Source organism: Syngnathus typhle, linkage group LG2 (assembly GCF_033458585.1).
Source record: "Syngnathus typhle isolate RoL2023-S1 ecotype Sweden linkage group LG2, RoL_Styp_1.0, whole genome shotgun sequence".
NCBI classification, from domain to species: domain Eukaryota; kingdom Metazoa; phylum Chordata; class Actinopteri; order Syngnathiformes; family Syngnathidae; genus Syngnathus; species Syngnathus typhle.
This window is the reverse complement of record NC_083739.1, coordinates 25,750,298-25,772,155: the sequence shown is the minus strand read 5'-3', so window position 1 is coordinate 25,772,155 and position 21,858 is coordinate 25,750,298. Positions and strand designations below refer to the sequence as shown.

General features: G+C 42.7%; 1 protein-coding gene across 13 annotated transcripts in view; it reads right to left on the bottom strand.

Moving 5' to 3' along the window:
• LOC133168013 (SRSF protein kinase 3-like) overlaps positions 1-21,858 on the bottom strand; it is a 101,326-nt gene that overhangs the window by 27,439 nt on the left and 52,029 nt on the right. For all 13 annotated transcript variants that reach the window (XR_009718144.1, XR_009718141.1, XM_061299249.1 and 10 more), the window contains one exon: positions 13,719-13,811. Coding sequence is in view for 11 of the 13 variants with exons in the window: in XM_061299249.1 (XP_061155233.1) it covers positions 13,719-13,811 (93 nt within the window). In the remaining 2 variants the exon portion in view is untranslated. The remainder of the gene's footprint in view (positions 1-13,718; positions 13,812-21,858) is intronic.

Below are 21,858 nucleotides of genomic sequence, written 5' to 3'. Positions count from 1 at the left end.
TTGGGGCTTCCAGTCCATACTCTGCACAGATGTTCCTGTACACTATTTTTCCTGCAAAAATTACCCCCATATTTAAATCAGACGACCGGACAACCTTATCCAACTACCGTCCCATATCAATCCTCCCACCTATATCAAAACTTTTAGAAAAAACCCTGTCAAAACAACTTATAGAACATCTTGAAACAAACAACCTTCTCAACAACTCACAATTTGGCTTCCGATCAGCTCGTTCTACACTATCTGCACAGCTACTACTCACAGAATATATACGCACTTCTCTTAATAAAGGCCACATCACAGGAGCAGTCTTTGTCGATTTCCATTAAGCCTTTGACACAGTTAATCACCAAATACTCCATAACAAACTAGCTTCCTTTCATCTTTCCCCCTCAGCGCTAACTATACTCTCATCATACCTCTCGGATAGAATCGAGGTTGTTAATATTGGTCAGGCCACATCTACTCCGTTACCATCTCCCACGGGTGTCCCCCAGGGCAGCATACTGGGCCCATTATTATTCATTATGTACATCAATGACATGCCTAACATATGCAAACAAACTCAAATCATATTATATGCTGACGACACAGTTATTTTCACCTCAGATTCGAACATCGAAACCATAAACTCCAAACTTACTTCTGATCTCCAGCTCCTACATGACTGGCTAAAAGTAAACCATCTGACGATCAATATAAAAAAAACTGAAATAATGTATTTCCACTCCCCTAGGAAAAACATCTCCATAACTGTCCCCATTACTCTATCCGATCAAACTCTAGTAGTCACAAATAGGGTTGCAAAATTCCGGGAATTTTCAAACTTGGAAACTTTCCATGGGAATTAACGGGAATTAACGGGAATTAACGGGAATAAACGGGAATAAACGGGAATAAACGGGAATAAACCGGGAATTTACTAAACTGAAGGTATGTTCTTATTAGGGAACTTAAATATAGTTGTGTAAAATAATATTTTAGCATAATCCTGACTAAAACAACCAGATATCATGCAGCACAGTTGAATATCTTTGCTATCACATGCTCACATAGCTGCAGGGCCACTGAGACCACGCCCCCTACATGTGCTGTTCATTCCTCTATCACATGCACAGATGATTTATACAATTCTGGACCACACTTTTGAGTCCAGAGCACACAAATTGAAGCCAGACTTTTGAGCCTGTGGACTGCATGAAGTGAAGTAAGTTTTGATGACATTATATGGTAATATATTTAGAGATATTTTTATATGTAAGTGCTATATTTAGCCTTATGGTGGAAAAAATAAAACTGGTCAAAACCAAATAAACCACAATTTATACAGTAAATATCACTTTAACAGACAGGAGTGGAACTTTGATGTTGCTAGATATCATTTGCACCTAAGTAAATAACAATAACTAATAGTTTTAAAAACATCTTGTATATTTTGGATTTTATGAGTTGTATCTCCACCAGGATACATCCCCAGGGATGTGTAGCTTCACAGACACATTGTTGTATTTTTTCAGAGTTGTGGGTTAAGAATTAAGAACAATAACATTTAGTTGTTTTTTTATATTAAATTATAAACAATTTAATAATTTTAATATAACTTCAACAGCTCAGGGACATCAAAGAGAGAAAAATGCCACGTGCGCCATCCGATGTGTGGAGACATTTCACACAAGCTAATTTGCAAGGAAAGTCTTTGTATATCTGCAAATATTGTGAAAAGGCATACACAAAAAATGCCACAAAAATGCAGCAGCATATTGCAAAGTGCAACAAATTTCCTCAAGGCTCAACACGTGCAACAGATGGGAGTTCCACTACAGATGAAAATAAAGCTGCATCAGCCGCATCAGAGTCAGATACCCTCTCATCAGCTCCTGGTCCCTCTGGCATCAGAGGATTCTTTTATCATATGGATGAACAAAGCAAGAGACGTGCAGATGAGTGTATCGCTCGTGCAGTCTATGCAACTGGCTCACCCCTGATGCTAACGGCCAATGTGTACTGGAAGAGATTTTTGAATGTTCTCCGGCCAGCATACACCCCCCCAACCAGACATGCGCTATCCACTCATTTGCTGGATGAAGAGTTTGGCAGGGTGCAGACAAAAGTCAAGGAAACTATTGACAAAGCAAACTGTATTTCAGTCATCTCAGATGGATGGTCAAATATCCGTGGACAGGGTATCATCAACTACATTGTCACCACTCCTAAACCTGTATTCTTCAAGAGTGTAGACACAAAGGACAACAGACACACAGGCATCTACATTGCTGATCAGCTGAAAGTGGTCATCAATGATCTTGGACCAGAGAAGGTTTTTGCACTTGTGACTGATAATGCGGCAAATATGAAGGTTGCCTGGGAACACGTGGAGGAGACCTTCCCTCATATAACAACCATTGGCTGTGCTGCCCATGCTCTCAATCTTCTCCTTAAAGACATAATGGCACTAAAGACAATGGACACTCTATACAAGCGAGTGAAGCAAGTTGTCAAGTATGTGAAGGGCAAACAAGTAGCTTCAGCAACTTATCTGTCAAAGCAAAAGGAAAAAAACAAAAATACCACGCTGAAGCTCCCCAGCATCACACGATGGGGTGGCGTTGTCATCATGTATGACAGTCTTTTGGATGGAAAGGAGTCCCTGCAAGAGATGGCCATATCCCAGACTGCAGGCATCGAAAGTGACATAAAGAAAGTCATGTTAGATGATGTGTTTTGGGAAAGATTGTCCAGCAGTCTGGGAATCCTCAAACCAATTGCAGCAGCAATAGCCAAGATAGAGGGTGATGGTGCCATCTTATCAGATGTCCAGTGTCTTTTTGCAGACCTCAAAGAAGACATCCAGACAGTCCTGCCCACTTCCCTACTGCTTAAAGCAGAGGAAACTGCTGTTGTGAAGTTGCTAGAAAAGCGCAGGGAGTTCTGCATGAAGCCGTTGCATGCAGCAGCATACATGCTGGACCCAAAATATGACAGGGATTTACTCTCTGGGGAAGAGATGAGCAGTGCTTACACCGTTATTACAGCCTTGTCAGACCACCTGGGCCTTGATAAAGGCAAAGTACTTGGCAGTTTGGCAAAGTACAGAACAAAGCAAGGCCTTTGGGAAGGGGATGCAATCTGGCAGTCATGCCAGCATATATCTGCAGCCACCTGGTGGAAGGGACTTTGTGGATCGGAGGCTCTTGCACCTATAGCCTCCATCATACTCCAGATCCCACCATCATCAGCTGCCTCAGAGCGAAACTGGTCCATGTTTGGGAACACACACACAAAGGTGCGCAACAGGCTCACAAATCTGAGAGTGGAAAAATTGGTTGCTATTCGGGCTAACCTGAGGCTCTTTGAGCCTGACAAAGAGCCATCCTCCACAAGGCTGGACAGTGACTCTGAAGAGGAAGAGTTAGAGTCCGATGTTGAGGAAGTGGACATGCAGGATGTTGAGACCCACGAATGCCTACTGCCTGAAAGGGTTTAGCAAGAAAATGAGAAGCTTGAGAAGCTCTAGGGAAGCTGACTTTTTTTTATGTGCATGTGGATTGGGACTTTTTTGGAGAGATTTATTTAACATTTTGAATGGGACTTTGTTTGGATTTTTGGATTAGGGGGATGCATTTGTGTTCATTTTTGAGTAAAATTTAACTCCACGTTCATGTGTTTGTTCTGTTTGATTGTTCAACTTATAAATAAATCTGTTTTAATTGTATCTGCTTTAATTGTATTATTTTGCTTATAACTAAACAATTATTTTTGCTTAGATATGATACCTTTCCACTAAATTACCCTCAATTCCCATAAATTCCCATTAAATTCCCATGAATTCCCATAAATTCCCATAAATTCCCATAAATTCCCATAAATTCCCATAATTCCCATGGAAAGTTTCCAATTTGGAATATTTCCAAAATTCCCGAGCTTAACTTCCCATGGAAATTTACCGGAAACTTTCCGGAAATTTACCGGAAATTTTCCACCCCTTTGCAACCCTAGTCACAAACACATATAAATATCTTGGAGTGCACTTAGACTCCCACCTCACCTACAAAAAACATGTTAACACTCTCACTAATAAGTTCAAACAGAAAATGTATGTCTATAACAAGATCAGGCCATATCTCACCCATAATGTCTCAAATATTTATGTACATTCTATCATACTGTCTAACCTATCATACTGTCTTCCCATTTGGTCTCTCACCACAAAAGAAACTGGATCCTTTAGCCAGACTATACAATAGAACATACAAAATACATGGCAGACTATCAATCTGGACCCATCACTGCAAGTCACTTGCACGCTCCAATGCACTAACCTTTCAGAATTACACAATTCTCATGGCAATAAAACTCTTCCATCAACTACATAGAAATTCTTTCCCACCTATAGTTAATTCACTCATCCCAGGCCGTAATGAAAGACAGGCCCGCATCACCCGCTCAGTTACACAGGACCTCATCCGAATCCCAGCATACCAAAACAATTTTGGTCATAACTCATTTATCCGCACATCTATTTTAATCTGGAATGAGATACCCCTTCAAATCAGATCCGCCACCTCTAGTATGCAATTTAAACGGCTATACACATATTTTTTAATAACAAACCAAACTTGCACCCATTAACAATAAGATATATATATACATATATAAAAATTAAAAATTCCCCTCTCACCCTCCGCGGGTGGTCTCCCACTCCAAGCTTGGGTCCTCTACCAGAGGCCTGGGAGCTTGAGGGTTCTGCGCAGTATTTTGGCTGTTCCTAGCACTGCACTCTTCTGGACTGAGATGTCTGATGTTGTTCCTGGAATCTGCTGTAGCCACTCTTCCAGTTTGGGGGTCACTGCCCCAAGTGCCCCAATGACCACGGGCACCACCGAGGCCTTCACTTTCCAGGCCTTCACTTTCCAGGCCTTCTCAAGCTCTTCTTTGAGGCCCTGGTATTTCTCTAGCTTCTCAAGTTCTTTTTTCCTGATGTTGCCATCGCTTGGTATTGCTACATCCACTACAACGGCCTTCTTCTGCTGTTTGTCCACCACCACAATGTCCGGTTGGTTCGCCATCACCATCTTGTCAGTCTGGATCTGGAAGTCCCACAGGATCTTGGCTCGCCCGTTCTCTGCCACCTTAGGGGGTGCTTCCCACTTTGAACTTGGGGCTTCCAGTCCATACTCTGCACAGATGTTCCTGTACACTATGCCAGCCACTTGGTTATGACGTTCCATGTATGCTTTCCCTGCTAGCATCTTACACCCTGCTGTTATGTGCTGGACTGTCTCAGGGGCCTCTTTGCACAGCCTACACCTTGGGTCTTGTCTGGTGTGGTAGATCTTGGCCTCTATTGCTCTGGTGTTCAGAGCCTGTTCCTGTGCAGCCATGATGAGTGCCTCTGTGCTGTCCTTCAGTCCAGCTTTTTCCAGCCATTGGTAGGATTTCTTGATGTCAGCCACTTCACTTATCTGCCGATGGTACATCCCATGTAGGGGTTTGTCCTCCCATGATGGTGTCTCTAGCCACTCTTCCTCTGTTTGCCATTGTCTGAGACATTCACTGAGCACGTCATCCGTTCGGGCCTTTTCCTTGATGTACTCATGGATCTTGGCTGTTTCATCCCGAACAGTGGCTCTCACACTCAGTAGTCCTCGGCCTCCTTCTTTACGGCTAGTGTACAGTCTCAGGGTGCTGGACTTAGGGTGGAACCCTCCGTGCATGGTTAGGAGCTTCCGTGTCTTGACATCTGTGGTCTGCGTCTCTTCCTTTGGCCAGCTTATTATTCCTGCAGGGTATCTGATGACTGGCAGGGCGTAGCTGTTTATTGCCCGGATCTTGTTCTTGCCATTTAGCTGACTTCTGAGGACTTGCCTTACTCGTTGTAGGTATTTGGCTGTGGCTCCTCTCCTTGTGGCTTCATCGAGGTTGCCATTTGCTTGTTGGATACCAAGGTACTTGTAGCTGTCCTCAATGTCTGTTATTGTTCCTTCTGGGAGTGAGACCCCTTCTGTATGGACAACCTTCCCTCTCTTTGTCACCATGCGACCGCACTTCTCTAGTCCGAATGACATTCCAATGTCTATGCTGTAGATCCTGGTTGTGTGGATCAGTGAATCGATGTCTCGCTCGCTCTTGGGATACAACTTTATGTCATCCATCTATAGGAGGTGACTGATGGTGGCCCCATTTTTGAGTCGGTATCCGTAGCCAGTCTTGTTGATTATTTGGCTGAGGGGGTTCAGACCTATGCAGAACAGCAGTGGGGACAGAGCATATCTTTGGTATATGCCACATTTGATGGAGACTTGTGCAATTGGCTTGTAATTGGCCTCAAGGGTTGTTTTCCACAGTCCCATCGAGTTTGCAATGAAGGCTCTCAGGTTCCTGTTGATGTTGTACAGTTCCAAGCATTCAGTGATCCATGACTGTGGCATGGAGTCGTAGGCTTTCTTGTAATCAATCCAGGCAGTGCACAGGTTGGTGTGTCGAGTCTTGCAGTCTCGGGCGACTGTTCCGTCAACCAGCAGCTGGTGTTTGGCTCCTCTGGTATTGCTGCCTATGCCTTTCTGTGTTGTGCTCATGTATTGAGCCATGTGTACACTTATCTTAGCCGCTATGATGCCTGACATGATCTTCCATGTTGTAGGGAGACAGGTTATTGGCCGATAGTTGGATGGGACTGTACCCTTTGTGGGATCCTTCATATATATATATATATATATATATATATATATATATATATATATATATATATATATATATATATATATATATAAAAATCCCCCTCTCACCCTCCGCGGGTGTTTTTTTTTTTCCACTCCAAGCTCGGGTCCTCTACCAGAGGCCTGGGAGCTTGAGGGTTCTGCGCAGTATTTTGGCTGTTCCTAGCACTGCACTCTTCTGGACTGAGATGTCTGATGTTGTTCCTGGAATCTGCTGTAGCCACTCCTCCAGTTTGGGGGTCACTGCCCCAAGTGCCCCAATGACCACGGGCACCACCGAGGCCTTCACTTTCCAGGCCTTCTCAAGCTCTTCTTTGAGGCCCTGGTATTTCTCTAGCTTCTCAAGTTCTTTTTTCCTGATGTTGCCATCGCTTGGTATTGCTACATCCACTATAACGGCCTTCTTCTGCTGTTTGTCCACCACCACAATGTCCGATTGGTTCGCCAATATATATAGGTTCCTATAACATTACATACATTTCAATACTATATATATATATATATATATATATAGTGATTCACTGATCCACACAACCAGGATCTACAGCACAGACATTGGAATGTCATTCGGACTAGAGAAGTGCGGTCGCATGGTGACAAAGAGAGGGAAGGTAGTCCATACAGATGGGGTCTCACTCCCAGAAGGAACAATAACAGACATTGAGGACAGCTACAAGTACCTTGGTATCCAACAAGCAAATGGCAACCTCGATGAAGCCACAAGGAGAGGAGCCACAGCCAAATACCTACAACGAGTAAGGCAAGTCCTCAGAAGTCAGCTAAATGGCAAGAACAAGATCCGGGCAATAAACAGCTACGCCCTGCCAGTCATCAGATACCCTGCAGGAATAATAAGATGGCCAAAGGAAGAGACTCAGACCACAGATGTCAAGACACGGAAGCTCCTAACCATGCACGGAGGGTTCCACCCTAAGTCCAGCACCCTGAGACTGTACACTAGCCGCAAAGAAGGAGGCCGAGGACTACTGAGTGTGAGAGCCACTGTTCGGGATGAAACAGCCAAGATCCATGAGTACATCAAGGAAAAGGCCCGAACGGATGTCGTGCTCAGTGAATGTCTCAGACAATGGCAAACAGAGGAGGAGTGGCTAGAGACACCATCATGGGAGGACAAACCCCTACATGGGATGTACCATCGACAGATAAGTGAAGTGGCTGACATCAAGAAATCCTACCAATGGCTGGAAAAAGCTGGACTGAAGGACAGCACAGAGGCACTCATCATGGCTGCACAGGAACAGGCTCTGAACACCAGAGCAATAGAGGTCAAGATCTACCACACCAGACAAGACCCAAGGTGCAGGCTGTGCAAAGAGGCCCCTGAGACAGTCCAGCACATAACAGCAGGGTGTAAGATGCTAGCAGGGAAAGCATACATGGAACGTCATAACCAAGTGGCTGGCATAGTATACAGGAACATCTGTGCAGAGTATGGACTGGAAGCCCCAAGTTCAAAGTGGGAAGCACCCCCTAAGGTGACAGAGAATGGGCGAGCCAAGATCCTGTGGGACTTCCAGATCCAGACTGACAAGAAGGTGATGGCGAACCAACCGGACATTGTGGTGGTGGATAAACAACAGAAGAAGGCCGTTGTAGTGGATGTAGCAATACCAAGCGATGGCAACATCAGGAAAAAAGAACTTGAGAAGCTAGAGAAATACCAGGGCCTCAAAGAAGAGCTTGAGAAGGCCTGGAAAGTGAAGGCCTCGGTGGTGCCCGTGGTCATTGGGGCACTTGGGGCAGTGACCCCCAAACTGGAGGAGTGGCTACAGCAGATTCCAGGAACAACATCAGACATCTCAGTCCAGAAGAGTGCAGTGCTAGGAACAGCCAAAATACTGCGCAGAACCCTCAAGCTCCCAGGCCTCTGGTAGAGGACCCGAGCTTGGAGTGGGAGACCACCCGCGGAGGGTGAGAGGGGAATTTTTTTTATATATATATATATATATATAGTATTGAAATGTATGTAATGTTATAGGAACCTGCTGTAAAACAGTTCTTGAACTGAGTCAGGCCAGTCCATGAAACTTTGATGTTACATGTCGACCTTTCCTTTAAATAAACAAACAAACAAACAAACAAAAACTTATTATGTTTTTGTTTGTGGAATTTGTTGAACTGAGAGTTTGTCTGTGTGAGACAATGCACACAATGTTCATTGTTGAAAATGTGGTCTGTGGTTTTAGTACTGTAGGAGTCAATTTGTCATTATCATGTTGGTGCGTGACATAATAATGTCACACAATCAATTTGGCTGAGCAGAGGGGTGTGTGTATGTGTGTGTGCGTGCACCCCTGATATAGTAGAACTAATACAATGTAGGGTGACCAGCCGTCCTCTTTTTTCCGGACATGTCCTACTGTTGAGCCCTATATTTTAAATATATTTTCACCATTGCTAAGACCATAAAAATGTGTGTTTTTTGTTTTGTGTTTTTTAGCTAACAATGTGTTCCCACGACAACAGTAGTGGACAAAATAAAAAGCTTTGGTTGGATTTGTTCAATCATGAACATCTTTAGATGCTTTAGCATCCACAGTTTCGAGTAGAGAAACCCAGACTTTCCTCTCCCCAGCCATTCTGTCCAGTTCGTCCTGAGGGATGCCAAAACGCTCTCAGGCCAGCCGAGAGACATAGTCTCTCCTATGTGTCCTGGGTTAGGGTTAACCCTAACCCTTCCTCCTGGGACTTCCACTGGGGAGGCATCAAGGCAGCATCTTAATCAGATGTAGGAGTTAACTCATCTGGGTTGACAAACTGGGATGATGGTCCAACTCCAGAGTAATCACACTCCTCTGCCTCCCTGAAAAGGTTTACTCAGGAGTGCTGAAGAGGGTTCATTAGGCCGTCGAATTTCAGATTCATCGTGTGGAGGGTGCAGGATCTGGCCGCTGTAGCTCAGTGGTACAGTGTTTGTCTCCCAACTTGCAGGTTATGGGTTCAATCCTCATTCCATTTCCATGGTGACCATGCCCAAGTGTCCTTGAGCAAGACACTTAACCCTGAATTTGGCACCTGGAAGCGCCCTGCATGGCAGCAGCCACCCGCTGGTAAAATATCTTAAATTCATTGTGTATCGGTTGTACAATGACAATAAAATCATCCTATTCTACCAAACCTACAGATCACTGAGTAAGTCAGATTCTTTTTCGGTGTAAGGTTGGACTCCGCCAAGGTTGCCCTTTGTTTATAAATTCAATGGACAAAATTTCTAGATGCAGCCGAGGCATTGGGGGTCTGGTTTGGTGACATCAGTTTCACATCTCTGCTATTTGTATATGGTGGTGCTTTTTTTTACCATCACTTAATGTCTTTTTTTTTGCCCTTTTCTGGAAGCCAAGACTAAGCCTCCAAGTAAGATAACCTGTTACTGTCTTTGATACAAATGTACTTTTTTTTGTTTTATTTCTTTTATTTTTCTTATTTGTTAGCTTCTTTAGCCATGAACTCAAACCCTCATTGGGGCAGCTCTCAACCGAGTTTGAAGTGGTTGGGATGAAAATCAGCATCTCGAAATGGGCTGTACTTGTATGGCACCTTTCTACCTGCTTCACACAGGTTCCTCATTCACCGACTGATGACATACTACCATCTACCCCAGAGATGGCCAAACTATGGCCCGCGGGCCACAACCGGCCCACGGGTCCGTTTAATCCGGCCCGCCAAACCTGAATAAATTGTATTATCAGACTTTTTTTTTTTTTTGCTCATTTTCCCTGCAATTACTATGTTTCCCCAATAGATGGGGAAGCACCCGCCTGCGCATTTACTCCCGGAAGTAACGTAGAGCGCCTCAGCGTCACTAGAGAGACGATCTACATTTCTACATTTTTCTTTGGATTATTTTATAGTATGTATTCCATGTGCCCTCTCTGCATCCATTGCTTCCTGGTCATCCTGGAAGGTGGATCCTCCCATCTGTGGTCCCTTCTCAACGTTTCTCATGTTTCCCCCAGTAGGGGTTTTTGAGTTTTTCCTTGCCCTCCTGGGAGTTTAAGATCAGGGGATGTTTGAGAATAATTGTAAATTTTTTGTATATGTGAAGCCCTTTGAGACTTGCCTGTGATTTAGGGCTATATAAATAAACTAGACTTGACAAGCAAATATTAAGGAGATTTGGTTGACCCGCTAGAAGAAAAACATAATAACAAAACCCTTTTTTTTCTGTTGCCAGTAGGTGGCGCTGCCACTACAATGAAAATTAAGCTTGTAGATGACCTTAGGCCCAGACTGTCATCAAATTTGCAAACTTTTGAGAATTAAGATCATGGGTAATGTTACAGCAGCTTTTTAAGTCAAAGCTATCCCGAATTTAAAGTGAACTCAAAATGGCTGCCTTCTTTTTCATTTTAACATATGGCTCCAAAAGACTTTTTCTTGGGCTGTTACATATAGCACAAAATTTCCTTAGAGCATGTTGAAACTCAGGGACAAAGGTTTAATTTGGCATGGTTTTAAATTTGGTGGACACGCTACGTCTCACATGCACACATGCTGTTTTGGTGTAAAAAGTAGAATAAATGCAAGACTGAAAAAAAGCCTCTCCACTTTGATGCGCAAGCTGTAGAACACAATTTTGGTTTATTTGACCAAAGCACAGACCGCCTCACGGGTGTGAATGATGGACGACGTCATGTAGGCTATTTCATTCAAAAATATAACACCATCGTGGGACAATTCCGTATTGTTAATCAATGTAATTGATTATTAACTATTAAATCGTCTTTCTCATGAGCGCCGCGCCCAAGTCCCCCATTGTCAATTAATTATTAGTACGTTCATTGGCTCATCAACAATTAATGTGCACGTTGAAGGGCATCTTGCTGGGTCAGAGGGGGCAAAAGGCCCCAAATATGAAAATGTTTAACAGATGCACGTCATGCGATCCTCAGATGTACTTTCCATCGTGGTCATAAGTCAATTATGTGGATCGGTAGCCCCAAGATTTAACTCCGCGGCTAGGGCTTTGCGCTTCCAACACGGGGTCACCGGTGCCGTGAGTGCGATTCCCAAGTTGGGTGAATATTTTTTTACGCAATGCCAGGCACGGCGGACTCGAATTTGCACTTGGATCGCCCAACTTTTCATGCAAATGAGGAAGATGGTGCTGATAGGCTGGAAAAAGTCTCCTTCCATCCCGCAATGTCGCACAGAGGAACATCAAAAAGTCTCTGGAGCTCCAAGCTCTATTCTAAACCGAACAGGAGAACAGCCATTTTCTACTTCCTTTCATAATTTGCCTGATTTTCTGCTTTTGATTGAGGTCATATTTTATCAAAGGAGCTTTTAGTCTGATGTTCTTTTTTTTTAAAAAAAAATCTAATTTTAATGTGCTAGTATCCCAATGTGCCAGTACCCTAACATTCCCAGGGCAGCTCTAGTATGTAAATTAGTTTTCACTGTTATGTGGTTAATACCCAATTATATTTACTGTTGGAAATAACAAATCCGTGTAATTGCTGTAATCTTGACACGTATTTTGATTCTTTGCTTCTTAACCGTGATAAAATCGAGATGTTGATCATTTGCCCTGCTTGTCATCATCACCTATTTAAGTCTTGATACAAGTAATACAACCCAAAATGATTCAACAGAAAATCATATGAAATTATACGTGACTCACTCTCTTGTTTCAAACACACATTATCACACATAATTCATGCGTTTGTTACGTCTGGTCTCAATTATTGCAATGTATTCTGGTCTCTGGTCTTGCCATACCTAGACAAAGTCTGCAGTTAGTACAAAATGCTGCAGCTAAAACATTGGATTTTATTACTGTGATAGTCATCTTGCATTGGTTCCCGATCCACTTGCGATGGGATTTCAAGGCTTTGTTACTTACCTATAAAATATTACACAGATTAACATCTTCCTATGTCATTGACTTATTGGTACTACATCTTTCATCATGAAACCTTCTTTCACAAAACATGGTTCTTGTAATGACCCCGAGAGCCAAAAAGATGTCCCCAGGTTCTGGCACATTCTCTATTTGAGTACCAGAGCTCTGGAAAGCACTACTTAGTTATTTGTAGAAATATTCAAAACCTGATTAACAACGTATTTGTATCGTCTGAACTTTTGTTAAGATAAATATTGGCCTATTTGACAACTGATTCTACTCTCCAAACTGAAAGTTGCTGTCTTGATTCCGCTCCGACTGACCGGGAAATGATCTGAGGTGAACCACCACATTGCAGTCACTTTCGTTGAGATTTCTGTATTGAGCAACACTTCACTGAACATCTTCCTGTGGTGCTTCTCCTGATTGAATAGACTTTCACTCTATTTTATCTTGTATTGTTTTGTATCACATTATGTGTTAAATTTTGCACACTATCCAATGCAGCCTGGTCGTCCTAAAATTGGGTATTCTCCCATTGGTGGCCTCTTCACAAGCGTTCTAATTTTGCCCTGAATGAGTTTTGAGTTTTTCCTTGCCCTCCTGGGTGTTAAGATCTGGGGATGTCATTAATACTTGTTAATTGTGGGAATGTGAAGCTCTTAAAGATGTTTCTTTGATACATGGCTGTAAAATACACTTGACTTGACACGTGCTTCTTATTTCTTTTGGCGGCTAGCAAATATTTTTGGTCCATTACCAGCACGTTCTGCCCACCTGCAGTAACACATTAAAACTATTTCTCAACTGCAAAAAGAAAGCAAACCTGATTAGAGAATGGAGACTTCTGAGCTCTAATTTTAATAAATATAAGTTGCACCAATTGTAGGACCAGCCAAACTATGAAACAAAGTGAGACTATAGTCCAAAAAATGCCGTTTTTTTTCTTGATCCAAAAAATGCTGTTTTTTTTCTTGACGCATTTTTTGACTTGTGTTATTTATACTCTAGGTTGATTTTATAATATGAAAGACAAATGGAATTATGTAATTCAGGATTAGTCAATAGAGACACTACTAGAATTGGTAATAGTACCGTGGTACAAGTATGCGTACAAATAAGTGTGATTGCAGTACCTGAATATCCATCAGTCTCTCCTGTAACAGTTTTTCTTGCCGCTTAGCTTTTCGCTTCAATTTTTTCTTCTTGTTTTTTGAAATTTTACCAACCTACAAACACACGTACATAAAAGAATAAATTAAGACACAACAAAATTGTAAATTCAGTTCAATCACATACTATAACTGTGAGCATAGGCATCACACCCAATTATGGCCCTCCAGAAGGCCAGCGCTATACTCACACAAACTATAGTCTAATGTATCTTTAAGTTGTTTTACTATGGTTCAGGAATTGTTTTTGTTTGGGCTCACATGAATAATCCGTTTACTGTAATTGCAATATCTGAAACCTGGTTAAAGGAAGATCAGTCTGAAAATATTGACATAGAGGGGTATGAGAGTTATACATTAAATAGGTAAAAAGGTAAAAAGATGTGGAGGAGTTGCTCTATTCGTAGATAAAAACTATAAGGGTAAGATAGTAAGAAGTATGTCTCAAGCAATAGATAATATTATGGAATGTATTACAGTCGAAATAGAAATGGAATCGTCTAAAACATTCTGGTAAGCTGTGTATACAGATGTCCAGGTTCATGTATCGAGACATTTAGTGAACTATTATCAGGAATGTATGAAAGGAAAATCAATACGAAAATGGTGTATGTCTGTGGCGATTATAATATAGATCTATTGAACCCACTTCAGCTGACTCCAGTAACAGAATTTATTAACTTAATGTACAGTATGAGTCTCTACCCTGCAATAACCCGTCCGACTAGAATTACATCTCACAGTGCCACAATAATTGATAATATATTTACAAATGTAATTGAAAAGAAAGTAAAAACTGGACTGATAATAAATGATTCAAGCGACCACCTGCCAGTGTTTGCAGTGATCCAGGACTGTACAAAGAAAAAAAAGGATGCTATAACTTTTAAAATGTGTAGAATGAACTCTGGTAATTCATTTAACTCATTCAAAAATGACCTTTTAAAACAAGACTGGAAAAAGGTATATATGGGTGATGTAAATGAAGCCTACAACACATTCATGGCCATTATATCCGAACTTTATGATAAAAACTGTCCTCTTGTAAAGAAAGCAGTTAAACTAAATTCAATGGAAAAACCATGGCTGACAAAGGGAATCTTAACTTGCAAGAAGAAAAAACTATTATACAAAGATTTCTTAAAGATAAGAACATAGGAAGCTGAATTAAAATATAAGATCTATAAAAACAAATTAATTAAAATAATGAGAATCAGTAAAAGGGACTACTATAGCAAGATACTGGAGGAAAACAAGAGTAATACAATAATAACATGAAAAGTGTTAAATGAGGTTATTAAAAACAGTACTGGAAAGCCAGGATATCCTTCTTACTTTGTAAACAGTAATAACATAACTATGAATGATCTTACTATGATTGCAGAGGAGTTCAATGATTACTATGTTGGTATTGGGCCTACTTTGGCAGAGGAAGTAGCAAAAAAAGGGAGTACAAGTGACCTACTTAAGGATGTACCCATAGCCGAAAGTATGGTTCTAATGGGAACGAATGAGAAGGAAATAATAGAAATTGTTAGAGAATTTAAAGGTAAAAAGTCAACCGACTGTAACGGGATAGATATGTCACTTGTTAAAAATATCATTGAATGTGTGGTGAAACCCCTTACACATATCTGCAACCAATCTCTGACAAATGGTGTTTTTCCAAGTGAAATGAAAACTGCTAAAATTATCCCGATATATAAAGCTGGGGACAAACACACATTCTCAAATTATAGGTCAATATCTCTACTCCCACAATTCTCTAAAATATTAGAAAAAATATTTTATAAAAGGCTTGATGATTTTATTACAAAACAAAATATTCTGTGTGACCAACAGTATGGATTTCGGAAAAATAGGACCACCACACTAGCTTTGTTAGATTTCGTAGCTGAAATAACAGCTATTGAAAATAGACGATATGTTGTAGGTGTTTTCTTGGATCTTAAGAAAGCTTTTGATACTGTAAATTATGAAATACTGTTAACAAAACTTGAAAGATATGGGATACAAGGTATGTCACTCACTTGGTTAAACAGTTATTTATCAAGCAGGACTCAATATGTGCAACTTATGGACTGTAAATCAAAACTAAAACAGGTAAAGTGTGGTGTTCCTCAGGGCTCAATATTAGGCAATAGAAAGAGTAAATGAAGTAAAATTTCTTGGAGTGCTTATAGATAATAAATTAAGTTGGAAACCACATATAATGTATATCAAATCAAAAATTTCAAAATCACTAGCAGTATTATATAAAATAAAAGACCTTATAAATCAGTCATCATTATATTCCTTGTACTGCTCCTTCATACTCCCATACATTATGTACTGTGTGGAGGTGTGGGGCAATACATACAAAACAAACAGAGATCCAATCTTCATTCTTCAAAAAAAAGCAATAAGACTTGTAAATAATGCTGATTATAGAGAACCAACTAACCGTCTAATAATTAAATTGAACTCACTGAAATATAATGACCTAGTCGACTTTAAAACCATCCAACTCATGTACAAAATAAAAAATAATCAATTACCACACAGTATCCAGAGGTTGTTTGAGTGGAGGGAAAGTACCTACCGTTTTTTTCCGTGTATAGTGCGCCCCCATGTATAATACGCACCCTAAAAATGGCATGCTGATGCTGGAAAAAAGCTTGTACCCATGTATAATACGCACCCAATTTTTATGAATTTTTTTTAATTTTTTTTTTTTTTTTTAAGTCCCAATGATCGTCACACACACAGGGAGGCAATGGGTCCCATTTTTATAGTCTTTGGTATGGTCTTAACTAGGCTGGATGTAATTTTTTTTGTTGGCGTTGATTTCTCCGACTGCCCGTAAACGCACCACCGCGCTCCGTGCGCGCACGGAAAAGAGGCGGCTCTGTATGGGAGAGACGTTGAAGAGGAATAAAAACACCCTTGGAAACCAAAACTTGCCCCTCGTCATGACTCGGAGCTGCAACAAATGTTTCGGATTTGTGTAGGGTACATTGTGACAGACAGCAAACGAGCAGGTGATCGAGCAAGCCTTGTCTGATACGAGAGCATTGCGGTCGCATGGAGCGTGTTTGAAGTGAACAGCAGAGAAGAAAGGAACAAGGCAAAGTGTTGTGAAATAAAATGCACAGAACGGATGCGCAAGACACGTCAGCTATATAAAGAGCGAGAGTTGTTTTCTTCCTATTAGTTTCAATTCACAGTTTAATTAGCAGTTTCAATCAGCAAATAACAAAATGCGTATTACAGGTAATATTTTATTTCACAACACTTTGCCTTGTTCCTTTGGTCTCTGCTGTTCATCCTAAAACACAAAGGCGCTCTTTAAGCAATGCGACAGTGAGCGCCCGGCGCGCTGCACCAAATTAAGCTCCCTGCGCAGTGCGCACTGAGGTCCACTTAAATTTTAGAAAGTTCATCAGGACTTTAAAAATATCTTCTAAATTTCAGCGACGGCTCTGTCACAATAATCGACCAGCGCGGTGCAGTTGGGCGGTCGGCGGCGCGCTACGGTTGAGCGTTCTCTCTCGCACTCTCTCTCTCGCTCTCTCTCGCTCTCGCACACACGCGCACACACGCACACGCGCACACACGCAAACCGGATATTATACGGAGGCCGCCATTACAGATGCGCAAGACACGTCAGCTATATAAAGAGCGAGAGTTCAGTTCTCTACCTAAATCCGTATTACAGGTAATATTTTATTTCACAACACTTTGCCTTGTTCCTTTCTTCTCTGCTGTTCACTTCAAACACGCTCCATGCGACCGCAATGCTCTCGTATCAGACAAGGCTTGCTCGATCACCTGCTCGTTTGCTGTCTGTCACAATGTACCCTACACAAATCCGAAACATTTGTTGCGGCTCCGAGTCACGACGAGGGGCAAGTTTTGGTTTCCAAGGGTGTTTTTATTCCTCTTCAACGTCTCTCCCATACAGAGCCGCCTCTTTCCCGTGCGCACACGGAGCGCGGTGGTGCGTTTATGGGCAGTCGGAGAAATCAACGGCAACAAAAAAAATGACATCCAGCCTAGTTAAGACCATACCAAAGACTATAAAAATGGGACCCATTGCCTCCCTGCGTGTGTGACGATCATTGGGACTTAAAAAAAAAAAAAAAAATAAATAAAAAACTTTTTTTAAAAAAATAAAAAAAAATTGTACCCATGTATAATGCGCACCCCAGATTTTAGGACAATAAATGAGTTAAATTTTGCGCACTATACATGGAAAAAAACGGTATTATTTAAGAGGAACACGTATGTTTAAAAGAGATTTGGTGAGAACAAACTTGAAGTTACATTGTATAACAGTTAGAGGTGTGGAATTATGGAACACCAGCAGTGAAGAATTAAAGAACTGTAGTACCTTACCTAAGTTTAAAAAAATGTAGAAGGACAAAATATCGACGGGATACCGTAACATGTTGTGAAGTTGTTTAAGTTGCTTTTGTATTTATCTAAAGAAAATATATAGTATATATATATATATATATTTTTTTTTCTTTAATATATTGACTATGGACAAATTCTTGACAGAATCAAACAAACATGTAGTTACATGGGGTAGAGTCAGATAAGCTTAGGCTTCCTTCTACTCCCTTTTTGAACAAATATGATTTTACGATAAAGGAAAATTATAATGCAATATCTTTTCTCTTTCTTATATGTTCTATTGTACTATGGAGTTATCATTTTTCTGTATTTTTATTTTTTCCTGTATTTTTAATGTTCGAAATAAACGTTTTAAAAAAAATAAAAAATATAATAAAAAGCTGTATCATGTATAAAAATGCAGTTATATAAGGACGCCCAAAGTAGACTCCAACATGACTACTACATTTTCATTGCTAATGGTTACTTATGATTTCAACATGGGACTACATCCTGCGCCACCTAGACACCCCAGGGATGTACGGCAGGATCCTGTTTGTGGACTTCAGTTCGGCATTCAACACCATCACACCCGACATCCTTCACCAGAAGCACATCCAGCTCGCAGTGCCTGCCTCCACCTGTCAGTGGCTCACCAGCTTCCTGACCAACAGGAGACAGCATGTGAGGCTGGGGACCATCACATCCGAGACCCGGACCACCAGCACTGGCGCCCCCCAGGGGTGCGTCCTCTCCCCACTGCTCTTCTCTCTACACCAACGATTGCTCCTCAGGGGACTCTTCTGTGAAGCTCCTGAAGTATGCGGACCACACCACTTTCATCGGACTGATCCGGGACGGTGACGAGACTGCGTACAGACAGGAGGGGGAGAGGCTGGTTCACTGGTCCAGCCAAAACCACCTGGATTTGCACCTGCTCAAGACCATGGAGATGACAGTGGACATCAGTAGAGACCCTTTGCCACTTCCACCCCTCACCATCCTCAGTAATGCTATTCCCACCACAGACACCGTCAAGTTCCTGGGATCCACAATCACGCCAGGATCCTGTTTGTGGACTTCTGCTCACTATTCAACTCCATCGCTCCCGATATCCTCCACCAGAAGCTCATCGAGCTCACGGTGCCTGCCTCCACCTGTCAGTGGATCACCAGCTTCCTGATCAATAGGAGACAGCATGTGAGGCTGGGGACCATCACATCCGACACCCGGACCACCAGCACTGGCGCCCCCCACGGGTGCTTACTGTCCCCATTGCTCTTCTCTCACTACACCAACAAATGCTCCTAGGCGACTCTTCTGTGAAGCTCCCGAAGTATGCGGACGACACTACTCTCATCGGACTGATCCGGGACGGTGACGAGAATGCGTACAGACAGGAAGTGGAGCGGCTGGTCCACTGGTCCAGCCAAAACCACCTAGATCTGAACCCGCTCAAGACCATGGAGATGACAGTGGACATCAGGAGAGACCCTTCGCCACTTCCACCCCTCACCATCCTCAGTAATGCTATTCCCACCAGAGACATCGTCAAGTTCCTGGGATTCACAATCACGCCAGGATCCTGTTTGTGGACTTCAGCTCACTATTGAACTCCATCACTCCCGATATCCTCCACCAGAAGCTCATCGAGCTCACGGTGCCTGCCTCCACCTGTCAGTGGATCACCAACTTCCTGATCAATAGGAGACAGCATGTGAGGCTGGGGAGCATCACATCCGACACCCGGACCACCAGCACTGGCGCCCCCCACGGGTGCTTACTGTCCCCATTCCTCTTCTCTCACTACACCAACGAATGCTCCTAGGCGACTCTTCTGTGAAGCTCCCGAAGTATGCGGACGACACTACTCTCATCGGACTGATCCGGGACGGTGACGAGAATGCGTACAGACAGGAAGTGGAGCGGCTGGTCCACTGGTCCAGCCAAAACCACCTGGATCTGAACTCGCTCAAGACCATGGAGATGACAGTGGACATCAAGAGAGACCCTTCGCCACTTCCACCCCTCACCATCCTCAGTAATGCTATTACCTGCCACAGGAGCTGCTGAAGACCTTCTACACTGGCATCCAGTCCATCCTCTGCACCACCATCACTGTCTGGTTTGGATCGGCCATCAAACAAGACAAGCACAGACTGCAACGGACAATCAGGACTGCGGAAAAGATAATTGGGACCAACCTCCTATCTACCCAAGACCTGTATCTGTCCAGGACCAGGAAATGTGCAAGTAACATCTCTACAGACCCTTCTCACCCAGGTCACAGTCTGTTCTAACTACTCCCCTCATTACAGAGCGCTGTACGCCAAAACCAGCAGATACAGACACAGCTGTTAGAGTGGTGCTCACTCTAACTTATTTTGCAAGAACCACACGGGAGACAGTATGCCCGTTTAAACACCTACAGGTGGAGAGTCATTTGTCGCTGTGCATACAGCGATGATCGAATGAGGTCTGACTCTGACCTCTTGCAAGAGCATTTTTATTAAGAGAAACAGGGTGGGGGGAAAGTGGACTAGATGGAGAGAAAGCCCTTGACCTCTAGTCAAAGCATAGCAGGGGGTGTTTTACGACGTTGTGTAGGATGGGACAAGCTAGGTTATTTATTACAGGTTACATTCCAACATACCGTTTTTACCATGTATAATGCGCCCCCATGTATAATACGCACCCTAAAATGGCATGTCGATGCTGGAAAAAAGCCTCTACCCATGTATAATACGCACCCAAATTTTGACTCCTACTTAAGTCTGTAAATGTGAAATGATTTCAGAAAAAAGATCATCTTTGGGAACAACCGGATGTTATTCTGCCAGTCAGTACCACTGCGCATGCGCTAGCAAACTCGATAGCGAAGAAATGTTTCGGATTTGTGTAGGGTACATTGTGACAGCAAACGATCAGTTGATCGAGCGAGCGTCTGATACGAGAGCAATGTATTCGTATGGAGCGTGTTTGAAGTGAACAGCAGAGAAGAAAGCGCATCTGTAATGGCGGCCTCCGTATCATATCCGGATTAAAAAAAAAAAAAATTGTACCCATGTATAATGCGCACCCCAGATTTTAGGACAATAAATTAGTTAAATTTTGCGCATTATACATGGAAAAAAACGGTAAGCATAAAACTAATCTTCCATCCATCTATCCATCCATTTTCTTCCGCTTATCCGGGGTCGGGTCGCAGGGGCAGCAGCTTCAGGAGGGACTCCCAGACTTCCCTCTCCCCAGCCAATTCATCTAACTCATCATAGTCTCTCCAGCGCGTCCTGGGTCGTCCCCGGGGTCTCCTACCGGTGGGACATGCCCGGAACACCTCCCCAGGGAGGCGTCCAGGAGGCATCCTGATGAGATGCCCGAGCCACCTCATCTGGCTCCTCTCAACGTGGAGGAATAGCGACTCTACTCCGAGTCCCTCCCGGATGACCGAACTTCTCACTCTATCTCTAAGGGAGAGCCCGGACATCCAGCGGAGAAAACTCATTTTGGCCGCTTGTATCCGGGATCTCGTTCTTTCGGTCACGACCCATAGCTCGTGACCATAGGTGAGGGTAGGAGCGTAGATCGACCGGTAAATTGAGAGCTTTGCCTTTTGGCTCAGCTCTGTCTTTACCACGACGGACCGGTACAGAGTCCGCATTACTGCCGATGCTGCACCGATCCACCTGTCGATCTCGCGCTCCATCCTCCCCTCACTCGTGAACAA